General features: G+C 38.2%; 1 protein-coding gene across 8 annotated transcripts in view; it reads right to left on the reverse strand.

Annotated features, from left to right (window-relative positions):
* Positions 1-499: 499 nt before the first annotated feature.
* HEPACAM2 (HEPACAM family member 2) overlaps positions 500-12895 on the reverse strand; it is a 37336-nt gene continuing 24940 nt past the window's right edge. For 7 of the 8 annotated variants that reach the window (XM_067042506.1, XM_067042507.1, XM_067042508.1 and 4 more), the window contains one exon: positions 6975-7459. In XM_067042506.1, the coding sequence (XP_066898607.1) occupies positions 6975-7459 (485 nt within the window). Of the gene's footprint in view, positions 600-6974; positions 7460-12895 lie in introns of those variants that run through there. The other variant, XM_067042502.1, reaches the window with a different exon arrangement.

The following is a 12895-nucleotide window of genomic DNA, read 5'->3' on the forward strand; positions in this document are numbered from 1 at the left end:
TGGGCACCACTTTTATCAAGAGAATTCTCTGATTTCTTTATTTTAGATCCAATACTAAAATAAAAACTACACAATTTTCAGATATGCACAATTAAATGTATGTGCATTATATGTATGTAAAACCAAATGTACATTTGTTTCCCATTTATTTGGTACAGATATGTCATATCAGTAATAATGAAAATAATAAAGAAATTTAAAGTGTCATTTATAGGTACAGATAGAGAAATAGTTTCAGAGAAATGAAAATATTGGCCATAGTCAGTAAGTCCCAGAACTGGGACTGGAACATAGTTTTTTCCCTGACTGCAAATTTAATTTTTTGCTGTTGATCCATGGTCAAAGAATGGTTTTCCCACAGGCTTTTCTTTTCTTTTTAAAAATGAATTTATTTATTTTTAGTTTTATTTATTTTTGGCTGCATTGGGTCTTCGTTGCTGCGCGCAGGCTTTCTCTAGTTGTGGCGAGAGGGGGCTACTTTTCATTGCTGTGCACGGGCTTCTCTTTGCGGTGGTTTCTCTTGTTGTGGAGCAGGGGCTCCATGTGTGAGGGCTTCAGTAGTTGTAGCACGCGGGCTCAGTAGTTGTGGCTCATGGGCTCTAGAATGCAGGCTCATAAGTTGTGGCGCATGGGCTTGGTTGCTCTGTGGCATGTGGGATCCTCCTGGACCAGGGCTCGAACCTGTGTCCCCAGCATTGGCAGGCGGATTCCTAACCACTGTGCCACCAGGGAAGCCCAAGAATGGTTTTCATAATTGGAAGGTAGCCCCAATATATTCAGTTTTTCCTCCAACCTTTTCTAACACCAGATTTGATGTGCTCTGACTCTCTCATTTCTTGATAGCCAGACTGCCTTCACTAAAATTCAATATCCCTTAGTCCCTAAAAAAAAATTCAATGCTAATTTATTCTAGCCCAGTTTCAACAATGAACCTTAAAATGAAAAATATTTTAGTGTAGTATCAGCTGTTTTTATCCCCCTGAAACCTGAAAATATGCTAATAAGTATTATTTCAGAGTATTTCTCATTCTAATGCTGAAGTTACACTATGGCATACATCAGCTCTTTGCCAGGCACTTCCATGATTCTGAGGCCTTGTAATAGGTTTAACATACAATGACTGGATGTCTCACACTATATAAGATACATCTCCTCCCCTCTCCATTTTTACCTTTTTGTCCCTTTTATTTTGTGTTTCCTAAAATGACTGAATTTGTACATTCTGTCCTACAGAGGATCCAACTCAAAAAAAAAAAAATTTCTCTTTACCATTATTTCCTTATTTCTTCAGACTCCTTCCTTATTGCCCTCTTTCCTCTCTCTCTCCCTTGGCCTCTGTTAGCCCTCCATCAGAGAACCACCCTGAGGTGACCAGCACCTGTCAGCTTAAAACCTTGGCTATGGCAAAAGCCAAGTGTCCTTTCTCTGGAGAATGAAGAATAGAGATAGTCCTTTTCTCAGAACAAATGATCTTCCCTGTTGGGCCCCTTTCTCTTCTAGAGCATCCTGGCTCTCTATGCTCAACTCTGCTTCTCTCTACCAGAACACACAAGATTTACCAGGTCCAGCATTTGAAATTCACAAAATAAAAATGCCAGATATCTCTGGGATCAAATCAAGGGGCACAGTTGCTGTTGTGTCAGCTCTAGGCAAGTGTATTTTAGAGAGATAGATTTCTAGAACCCAACTTGAAAATAAGTCAACAGGGAAATTATGACCCTATTGCCACAAAGAATGTATAGGGATCACAAGTGCAGTTCTGGATACTTGCAGGAGCCCCATTCTTCCTACTTTTAGAGAGTTTTGTACTCTTTAGCACATAGCATGCCACTCTCCCCATTATTTAAACATGACTGACTCATTTACCAAAGCCCTAGTGCAAATGCTATTTGCCCCCTCCTTTGACAAACAAATAAAATGAAATAACATATTAAGTGCAAATATAGGCAAGAGGTGTGGTATCCATGGCAGCCCTGCTGCTTGAGACTGCACCTAAAACAGGATAGCCATATGCTCCAGTCAGCGTGTCTATTTCAAGATCAGAATGGAGTCCTGAGATCTCTCCCATCCAATCTGTTAGCTGATTACAGCTGCTGATTCATGTCCCTATGGAAATGAAGGTGCCCTGCTGGGGGGCCATGCTATTTCCACACTCTACTATGGCCCCACCTGACAGACACTGTGGTTCTATGCTAGATGCTCATGGGATGTTACCTAACGTTTCAGGTTCTGGATGTCAGGGCTGTAGCTTATCTCAGTTGTTATATCCCATGGTCCAAGGTGAAATACACCTCCTGAAGATCTTAACCAGAGAAATTTCTAGGTAGTTAGAAGAAATCAGTAAATTTATCTTTCTGCCTAGAAGTAGTATCACTTTCCCATTCTCTTCTTTATGAAAAGATGTGCAATAGAAATAGATATGAAAAAATTATAGATTTTGCAGGATCATGTACAAAAATATTTCTACTATAGCTAAATCTCAAACTATGGCCATGTGACTCTTGAGAACTCTAATAATGTATACAGTGGAATGTTTTCATTAAATGTGAACATTTGTATTCTGATCATAAACATTTTCATTTTATACATATTACATGTCACAATAGTGATTTAGGCCCAGTTAAATTTTAAAGTAGGGACACTTGCATTCAAGGAAGTCTTTAATTAAAGTAATAAAATTATTCTTTTTCCAAAATATGAATGCTAATTTATTACTTTAATTGCTATTCTTTCCTTGAAACTTATATGCTAGCTGTTACTTTTAGTTACAGATATTTCATAATTTCTCACTAGTATGAAAGTATACACACGTCTGGACAAACTGAAGTATCTTTGTATATAGCATGAAGTTAGTTAAGATGATAAGAAAATACACACTATCTTGTACATATATGTGACATATCTTTTAGATATTGATATTCTCAGTCAAGAACATCCAGGGAGACAGTTTATACAGTGGTTAAAAAAAGGGTTTTGAATTTAGATACTATTTTATTACCAACTAGCTGTGTGAATTTGCCTATTTCCCCTGTTTTCTTTAGGATATCTCTACTAAGATACAGAAAGGTCAACTGATATCTCAAATTAGATGTGAATCATAGTCCACAGAGGTGGAAGGCACCATCTGGTCTAGTCTTACACAGGCAGGAAAACATAGAGCTAATTGTCACATTCTCCAGTCTTCCTCTCCCCAACTGAAAGTCCCTAATAAAACTTTTGATTATTTCCAGACTTTGTTATTTTCTTTCCATATTTGTGACCCTGGAGTCATCTTTGACTCCTTTTTGCTTTGCCACCCACTTCTTATTGCTGAGACTTTTTGACTGGCCACATTCTTTGCCTCATTAAAAACAAATGTTCATCTATTTCTTATAACTGGACTCTGGTTATGCCAAACACAACTTGGTTTTGAAAATATCTCAGAGGAAGGTATTTTACCCCTCTAAATTATCTCAAGTTTTCCACAGATATTAATATAGGTAGCTCATCAAAGTGGATGGTCAGTAAGTGCTCAATTGATAGTTACAAGAGATGTCCATTTTTTTCACTGTAGCTTGGTATACCCTTAATCTGCATTGCAGAGATTAATTCATTTGGAAAGCTTTTTAAAAAAATCAAATACTTAAAACACATCAATACTACACATTTTCTTTGCCATTTGCCGCTGTTTAAGATCTGTGGACATTTGGGGATTGGAAAACAGCTCTAAAAGCCACAAAGAGATTATGAATGTTGACAACATTGAATCCTTCTGAAAAATAAGCACCTGCTCTTCTTATTTACAATAATAACAAATGTCTGGTCTTTGTACTGGTCAAACAGGTTTTATAGATTTTATAAAAGGTAATTATTTGATATTAAGACTGTAGCTGTCTTTGGACCTTAGTAATAAGATCTTAATCAAATATTGGGGGCTTCTGATATTATGACAATATCTTGGCTAAATATTAATGGAGAAAGTTCAGGTAGTAAGAAAGGCTTCACTGCAGTATACACCTACACCTTACAGCCATGTTTTCACTTGCAGTGAGCATGAGGAACTAGTCTATGGTAACATCCAGATTTGCCACAAAATTATTTTATATACTTAATTATGGTGTGTTTCAAAATTATGTTTCAGTTAACCATTGAGGTAAAAAGCTCATTAAATCATATTAGGGCTTCCCTGGTGGCGCAGTGGTTGAGAGTCCGCCTGCCAATGCAGGGGACACGCGTTCGTGCCCCGGTCCGGGAGGATCCCAGATGCCGCGGAGCGGCTGGGACCGTGAGCCATGGCCGCTGCGCCTGCGCGTCCGGAGCCTGTGCTCCGCAACGCGAGAGACCACAACAGTGAGAGGCCCGCGTACCGCAAAAAAAAAAAAAAAAAAAAAAACATATTAAAAATTTAGTAAAATAGAAAGCAAAGAATGCTAGCTGTTTACATACATGCCTACCATCCATATTAAGTTGTGAGCATCTTGTTAGCAGGAATTATTTTTTTTAAATGGCATTTTCAATGCTTACCCTAGTATTTGGCCCATAATAGGTGTTAAATAATGAATGAATGAGTGCCTGATTTTTATAACCCTGAACACATACATGCTTTGGGGACCTATAAGGGAAATATGTTATTACCTACTGCCCAAATGAAGCATAATTCAGGTAAAAATTCTAGAGCTACATCATCCAATATGGTAGCCACTAGACATATGTGGCTATTTACATTTAAATTAAAGTTAATAGAGATAAAATGAAATAAAAGCTTCAGTTCCTCAGTGGCATAACCATATTTTAAGTGCTCAAAAGTCAAATGAGGCTAGGGACTACCATATTGGATAGAGCAGACATCAAACATTTCCTTCATTGCAGAAAGTTCCACTGGATATCACTGTTCTAGAGAGTGTGGTATTTTCTTCATATGATTAAAAAAAAAAATCTCACCATGCCAGTATGTAAATTCTGATGTACTCAAATGATTTTGCAAATATGAATACCCTCAACTTCAAGGAGTCTTGGGAAGGCCCCACCTACCATATATTTATTAATCTGTAGATTTTTAATAGTCATCATTCTCAATGGCTCGTTAAGAGTTTTAAATTAAATTCAAAAGGCTATGGAGGGGCTTCCCTGGTGGCGCAGTGGTTGAGAATCCACCTGCCGATGCAGGGGACATGGGCTCATGACCCGGTCCAAGAAGATTCCACATGCCATGGAGCGGCTGGGCCCATGAGCCATGGCTGCTGAGCCTGAGCGTCCGGAGCCTGTGCTCCGCAATGGGAGAGACCACAACAGTGAGAGGCCTGCATACCACAAAAAAAAAAAAAAAAAAAAAAAAGGCTATGGAGAAAAAAAAAAACACCTTAAACAAGTGGGTGTCACACTTGTGCTTGCTAAATAATCAGATCTAAGATCCTAGCTGCCAGGTCCTGATCTGATAGGTCTGAGGTATCTTAATGAAAATATATTATTAGACCTCCCCAGGTGATTTTTTTTTTTTTTTTTTTTTTTTTTTTTTGCAGTACATGGGCCTCTCACTGTTGTGGCCTCTCCCATTGAGGAGCACAGGCTCCGGACGCGCAGGCTCAGCAGCCATGGCTCACGGGCCCAGCCGCTCCACAGCATGTGGGATCTTCCCGGACCGGGGCACGTACCCGTGTCCCCTGCATTGGCAGGCAAACTCTCAACCACGGCGCCACCAGGGAAGCCCTCCCCAGGTGATTTTGATGCACATGGCCCAAAGGTCAAGTACTGCAAAATTTGGCCTAAGAATTCCAAGGATTATATTCTTGCTTTATATATTAAAAAAACATGTACTGACTCTCTCTATGTAACGGGCCCTATTCTAGGCAGCAGGGCTGTAAAGACAGAGAAAGAGAAGACACCAATGCAGAAGGTATTAATGAGTGGAGCCTTTCGCAAACTTGTTCCTCTACCAATCATAGGAACCCTGACCACCACTTCCTGTCCAAGCCTGTCCCCAGGTTGTCCCCAGGTGGAATCTGGCTTGTCTTCATCTATATGTAAAGAAGAGTCTAAGAAGGATTTGACAGTAGCAGTAGAAGTAGTAGCAGTAGAGGACAGAGCAAAAGAAGAAGAAGGTGGAAGCGGAGGAGAAAGCAGAAGGGGAGGAGGAAGAGGGGAGGAGGGGAGAAAAAGGGAGAAGAAGGAAGAAGGAGAGAAGAGAATGGGCTTGAGAGATAGAAAGAAAGGAAACTTGATGACTGGATGTTAGGCAGGGCAATAAGCAAGAGAAAAGAGTCTGGGATGGCGTTTAGCTTTCTGGCTAAGGTTGGTAGATACTAGGACCATTCATTTAAACAGGGAATACAGAAAGAATGGCAATTTTGGGGAAAAGAAGATGTTTCGTTTTTGATATATTGAACCAGTATGCTGCCTCTGGCACCTGAAAGTAGAGACATTTAGAAGGTAACTGGGAATACAGTTTTAGATATTTAAAGATAAAGATTTGGGATGTACCAGTGTCACATGAAACCATGGGAGTGAATGAAATCATACAGCAGAATGAAATCATACTGTAGAGAGAAAAGAGAAGGCTCAGAAAGTTTGGAATTTGGTGGACATAAATATTTTAGGCAGTGATTCTTAACTATTTGGACTGATGACCTTTCTGAAAATCAGACAACTTCTAGAAAATGCCAAATTTCACAGACTTACAAAATTTTGTAGTTTCCAATGTGTTGAGACCCCTATTGTGAACTCCCACAGATTCAGATTTCAGGTTTTAAATGGTGAAAGAAGAAGGGAAGCCTGTGAAGGACGGTGAGAAGGGAGCCAGATAGGAAAACCAGATTTCATGGAGATGTATTCATCTGACCTAATGCAACAGTAGATATAAACCTTTTAAATGAATAACCTCTTCTCTTATATTCCTGTTTGTAAAATCAGGAAAGTAAGAATATACATTTTAGAAGTAATTTATTGAATTCCCTTTTTCTTTATAGCCCCTCAGAGCTAGCAATTGAATTCTCTCTCCATTATTCTTTGGGTTTTCTTTCTTTGACTCTTAGAAACCATGGCTTAGTTAACTCAGGAAAGAGTTTCTTAGAGTATATGAACAATCCCACAATGATAATCTCTTCCACACAGGTATAAAATAGGAGTAAAGGGAAGCTATTGTGCATTTGTGTTTCATTGGGATCCCTGCCTTTTATATCACACTCACCTACAGAAGTGATGATGATGGTGAAATGAGTTTCATCTCGCCTTCCAGTTACATTGTTGTAAGCACAGCACATGTAGTCAGTTGTCTTCTGGGCTATTTTCTCAGATGCAACTTCCAAGTGAGGCCCGTGCTTAATGACATATGTGACATTGTCTGTCCTCCGGATCCAGGAGTAGGTGTTGGGAGGATACGAATCAGCAGAACAATCAAACAAGATCGCTTCTCCAATATCCACAGTGAACACTTCCCCTACTTTTAGCCCTTTATCAGAATTAACTTGAAGTCCATAAGGTCCATCTACATTAATTGAAAAAAGAAATAAAGGGGTGACATAAATAATCGCAACATAGTTTTTGAGTTTGGGAGAGCTTAGCAGCATTTTATTTTCCATGAAGGTCCTCAAGTTAAACGTGGGCAAATAGGTCTTCATTTAGACTCCCAGTAAATGATAAGGACCTAGAAGTGTTTTATTCTGGTATCCATGGAAATGGAAATAATTTGAGATGTGATTGAACTTATCTGAAATAGTGTAAGCCCTAAAACTTAGGATATAATTTTATAGACACTGTTATCATGATTGCGGTGCTAAGCTTTCGAGTCATGTATAGATAAATCTGCAATCTTGTTAGACAAATTTCATCTTTCTGAAACTGCAGTTGTACTTAAAAGCATTTAAAAAATAGATTATGGCCACTATTTTCTCTTTGACAACCTTTCTTTGAGTATTATCTACTTTTCTTCTAAGTGCTGGGACAGTTCATGTAAATATTTATGTTACACAGTTTCACATGGAACACAAATTTGTGCAAAAAGATATAGGAGTATTCTATATTTTCATGACATTTTAAGAGTTTAAAGAATTTTAAAAATTCCTCCCACAAGCTAAGCATAGATTCCATTTGGAAAAAATACATCTTCATTATCATCAACAAATATTCATTGATCATCAGTAAACTACTTAATCATGGATATCCCCTGGTATTTTTCCTTACACTGCAATATTCCTGTAGCAGCTTGCTATTTCTATGGCACCAGATTGCCTGCAGATAAAGACACATTGCCCACTGATTTCTTCAGAGAACATATAAAAAGAGATTTAAAAAATATTCCCCAGCTAGATAGGTTTTTCTCATTCAGTATATATCCTGACTTATATTCTAAAAACTTTAAGGTTTAGGCATTATTGTACTCATTTTTCAGCTGACCATAACCAATATTTGTTGGGTATTCACCATCTGAAGACACTTTAAGTACTTATGCAGACAACCACATTTAATCTTTAAAGCAACCGCATAAGGTAAATGTTATTCCCATTATAACGTGAAGGAAGAGATATTTAAAAAATTAATTTTCCCATGGTCACATAGCTATTAAATAGCAGCTCTGGGACTATAAAATATATGTATTTAATTATTCATATTACCTCTCCAAAAAAACTGTTAGGTGGTATAACTTTCTATATCAAAATAGTTTATGGTTTTCTAACTGTATTATTTGTTCTACAATAAATTACTGTCTAATTATATATTAATTCTGTACTCAGTTAATCAAGTAATCAATCAAAAAATACTTGTTTGAGAGATACTAAGTGTTACATAATATATTTAATATGTAAGAGATAAAAAATGTGTCAGACATAGTTCCTACTCTCAAGGAATTTATAAACTGGATAAGGCTATGGATGGATTGCTTAGAAATAACCTAATCTCAAAGGTGCTGATTTTTAAAAAAGTAACAACTGTTCATCTCTCATTGTATGGAATAATATAATGTAGTGATTAGACAGTAGGATAATGAGGCTAAATCCCAGTTTTGTCAATGATTAGTAAAGTGTTCTTCAAAAGTCATTTAAACTTCTGGGGTCTCATTTTCCTCACCTTTACTATAAAAAGATTGATTAGATGACTGGTTGCCAATCGTGCTACCTTTGAAACACCATGATTCATGCCATGCTAAAGTTATTTTGGATACTGACAAGCCAACCCCAAATTTGCAGATTCCCAGAATGGTTCTCCATTATGTCACCATATTCTGACCAATCTACCATTGGGGAGACAAATTTCCCAAGATACAACAGAAACTGAAGGTGCAAAACAATAAATTATATTTAGCTAGAGGACATACACTTTACACATATTTACTTCCTAAAGACACAGAGGCATCTGAAGGAAACCTGTAGATTTATACTAATATGTATACATGAGATGATCCTGCTTTCAGAAAGCAAACATAGAAGTACCTTCAAATTCGAAGTAATCAGGAACTGGAGATGGAGCATTAAAGTGAAGAGAAATGAATGCCCCTTCCCTGTGACTGAACTGGAACCCTGTCGTACTGTTTTCTCATTTCAGGCTGTGATACGGTCTCAGGGGAAAACCTCTGTTTTAGAACTGTGTGTTGTGAAAGAAAACACTCTTATTCTGAATTCCACTGAATAATATTGTGTAATGGGAATGAAAAGTTGTTTTCACTCACTCAACCAAAATCAATATTGAGATGCTACTGTGTGCATGATACTGTTCTAGGTATTGTGAGGAGACCTGAGGTGTCCTATACGTGGTTCCTGTTGCTATTATCTCAGACCCAGTGCAGCAGCAGGGTTCCCTCAAGCTGTCGGCATTGATAGAACATTAGGGAAGCAAAGACCACCGACGGGTGGGCACTGGTTATGGTTCCCATAGTAGGAAACCAATGGGAGGAACCAACAGAGGTTTGGAGCAGCAAAAACCCCGAGTCCGTCACAAAGGTTAAAGTCTGAGAGCAGAGAGGCAGGCTTGAAAAGGAAGAGAAGTGTGGTCATTCAGTATTTTCTGTCTTCCCACTTGTTTTCAGGGTTTATAGAATGTGAGTATAAAAACAAATTGTTTGACTAAATTTAACACACATAAAAATGAGAAATACTGCTTTCAAAGTGTGCTGCCATTACTCAAAACTTTTTGGGGAACTTCCCATTTGGAATTGCTTTAGGACCTTGCAACATAATGGAATATTCTCAAAAGTAGTAATTCTTTCATTTTGGAGAGTGGGTTCCATTTGCAGAGAAAGCCCACAGTAATTTAGAGCCAAGGCTGGTGAATAAGGTTGATTATCTAATTTAATGATCCCTCTAGTTTAAAATAAAACATGTTTTTAAAGAAAGGAATCTGATTGTCTTAGTTCCTCTTCCCTACACTCATGTTTACTTTGATTTTGCTACTTCCTCATTTATTGGGTTTCATGATTGGCATAATATTTTCTCTCCTGTCTGCTTAATTATCTGCTATATGTGGCTCTTCAGAGTCAGCATCAAATACCTCAAACTCCCCTAGCCACCACACAAGCACCTCTTCCAGTTCCTGGAACCTAACACCTTGAAGAATTTAAGTTCCTTGATTCTCATATGATTTCTTAAAATGTAGCATATTTTATCTGATTCTATAAGAAATACATGTTCACTGCAGAAAATCCTAAAATTCCAGAGAAGGATGAAGATGAAAATGCACTTGTTTTCATCTCAGAGAATGAATATCCATATTTCAATGTATGATCTTTAAGTCTTTTTTCTCTACCTCTACCTCTACCTCTCTCTCTCTCTCTCTCTCTCTCTCTCTCTCTCTCTCTCTCTCTCTCTCTCACACACACACACACACACACACACACACACACACACACGGATTGATCTATCATCTATCTATTTATCATCTATCTATGTATCTATCTATCACCTATCTATCTGTCTATCACACTCTACCTACAGCTTACAATCTATTTTCTTCTTCCTATACTCTGATGTTATTTCCTTCTCATTAGCACATCAGGCTGACCATCCTTTACTTTGAAGTGCAGCCTAGTATATTATTCATGGGAATGAGCAATCCAATTGAAGACATTTGGAGTGATTCAACCAGTGTGGCCTCTGACATTGAAGATGAAAGCAGAAGGATAATACTATTTTGACTGTGGTTCAGTTTCTCGCCCTTGGCAGAGAACTCCCAATAGAAGTGAACCCTTTGCCCCAGGAATAGCTGTTTACTGAGTGACTTGTAAAATACATATCATCTGTTCTCTTTAACAATTTATGGCTGGGCAGGAACAGTACCTAAATTTCCATCATGATGCTGCTTGCCACCCTGCTTGGGAGCAGATGGTAAGTATTTACTGTGAGTGACCTTTTTTCTTTAATTTTTATCACTTAGAGCACTTCCCTGCAGCAGTGCCATATGTTGCACACAAAATGCATCAGTTACTGGGTTATTATTTACAACAGAGCTGGAAGGCATACACATTTCATGAACTGCAAGTAGCTACTAGCCTGAATTACTGGCTTGACATTGTATTCCACCAAGGCCAATACCAGGTTATGACATCATAACCTCATAAATATATGGTCACTCTTGATTTTGTTATACTTTTTCTGCCAAAATAAAAAATAATTCCTGTTTTCATGAAGGAAATTGTCATAGAAACAGCGCCTTAAGAAAATAGAAGAGGTGATTCATGCTGAAATTCTAAATTATGATGTGGTCTTCTATGGGGGAGTATTGGAATATAACATTTACTACATTACTGAGGAACTTTGCTAAACGTCAGAAAAAACAAAAACAAAGCAAAACATAACAACGAAGGGCCAGAGCACTATAACTAATAAGCTGTTATAATGGGAATTTAGCCTTCCTACAGCTTCATCAAGTAACACTGAAATCTGAAAGGGATATGAAGAAAGATAATCTGGTCCATTGTAGCCAAATTCAAGAAACCTCTATTGAATTCTTAATCTGTGTCAAGTATTAGGGATACTTAGGGATACAAAGATGAATAACTTGGCCTGAGGTGCTTATGAGTGGAAGAGACTCAAGGAAACATAATGTAGTGAGTTCCAGGGGAGAGATGTGCATGGGGTGCTGCAGGAGCACAGCAAACCTCTTAGTGACACTGAAGACCTGAGACCAGGTTGGGGGCAGGTGAGCCTTTCTGGAGAGGATGATATTGTGAAGGAAGAGGAGGGTATAACCAGGTGAAGAAAGAGAAGTGGGAACAACATCAACTAAGGCGCATATTCTCAGTTTGCAAGGAATAATAAAGATTGAAAGCATGTTGATGCCGTATCAATAGGGTAAATGACAGTTCTTCAGATTACATATTTTATTTAATTCTTGTAACCCCAAACCCAAACCCAAACCAACAAAACAAAAACAAACAACAAAATGGCTAAAACTGTGACAGTAAAAAAAAAAAAATAATGAATCTGGGTTGTGTTTCTGTATGTTACATGATAGGTAAAAACTGCTTAGCACAAACAAAACCATGATGTTTGATTTCTGAATCAAATCAAACCATAAGTGAATGAGTCAATACATGAATGAATTAGTGAATAAGATCAGTAAGATGAGATGTTGACCAGTGAAGGTTCTTTTTTTGTTGGTGGTGGTATGCGGGCCTCTCACTGTTGTGGCCTCTCCCGTTAAGGAGCACAGGCTCCGGACGCGCAGGCTCAGTGGCCACGGCTCACGGACCCAGCCGCTCCGCGGCATGTGGGATCTTCCCGGACTGGGGCACGAACCCGTGTCCCCTGCATCGGCAGGCGGACTCTCAACCACTGCGCCACCAGGGAAGCCCCTAGTGAAGGTTCTTGCATTTGAATGCAAAAATAATCAAGAAAATAAATTATTAACACTCTATTCACAATTACCACATAGTAAGAGTAAAACATCTTAAATCATCTAGATAATTCATCTTTACAATGTGGAAATGGAA

Source organism: Kogia breviceps, chromosome 9, assembly GCF_026419965.1.
Source record: "Kogia breviceps isolate mKogBre1 chromosome 9, mKogBre1 haplotype 1, whole genome shotgun sequence".
Lineage (NCBI taxonomy): Eukaryota > Metazoa > Chordata > Mammalia > Artiodactyla > Physeteridae > Kogia > Kogia breviceps.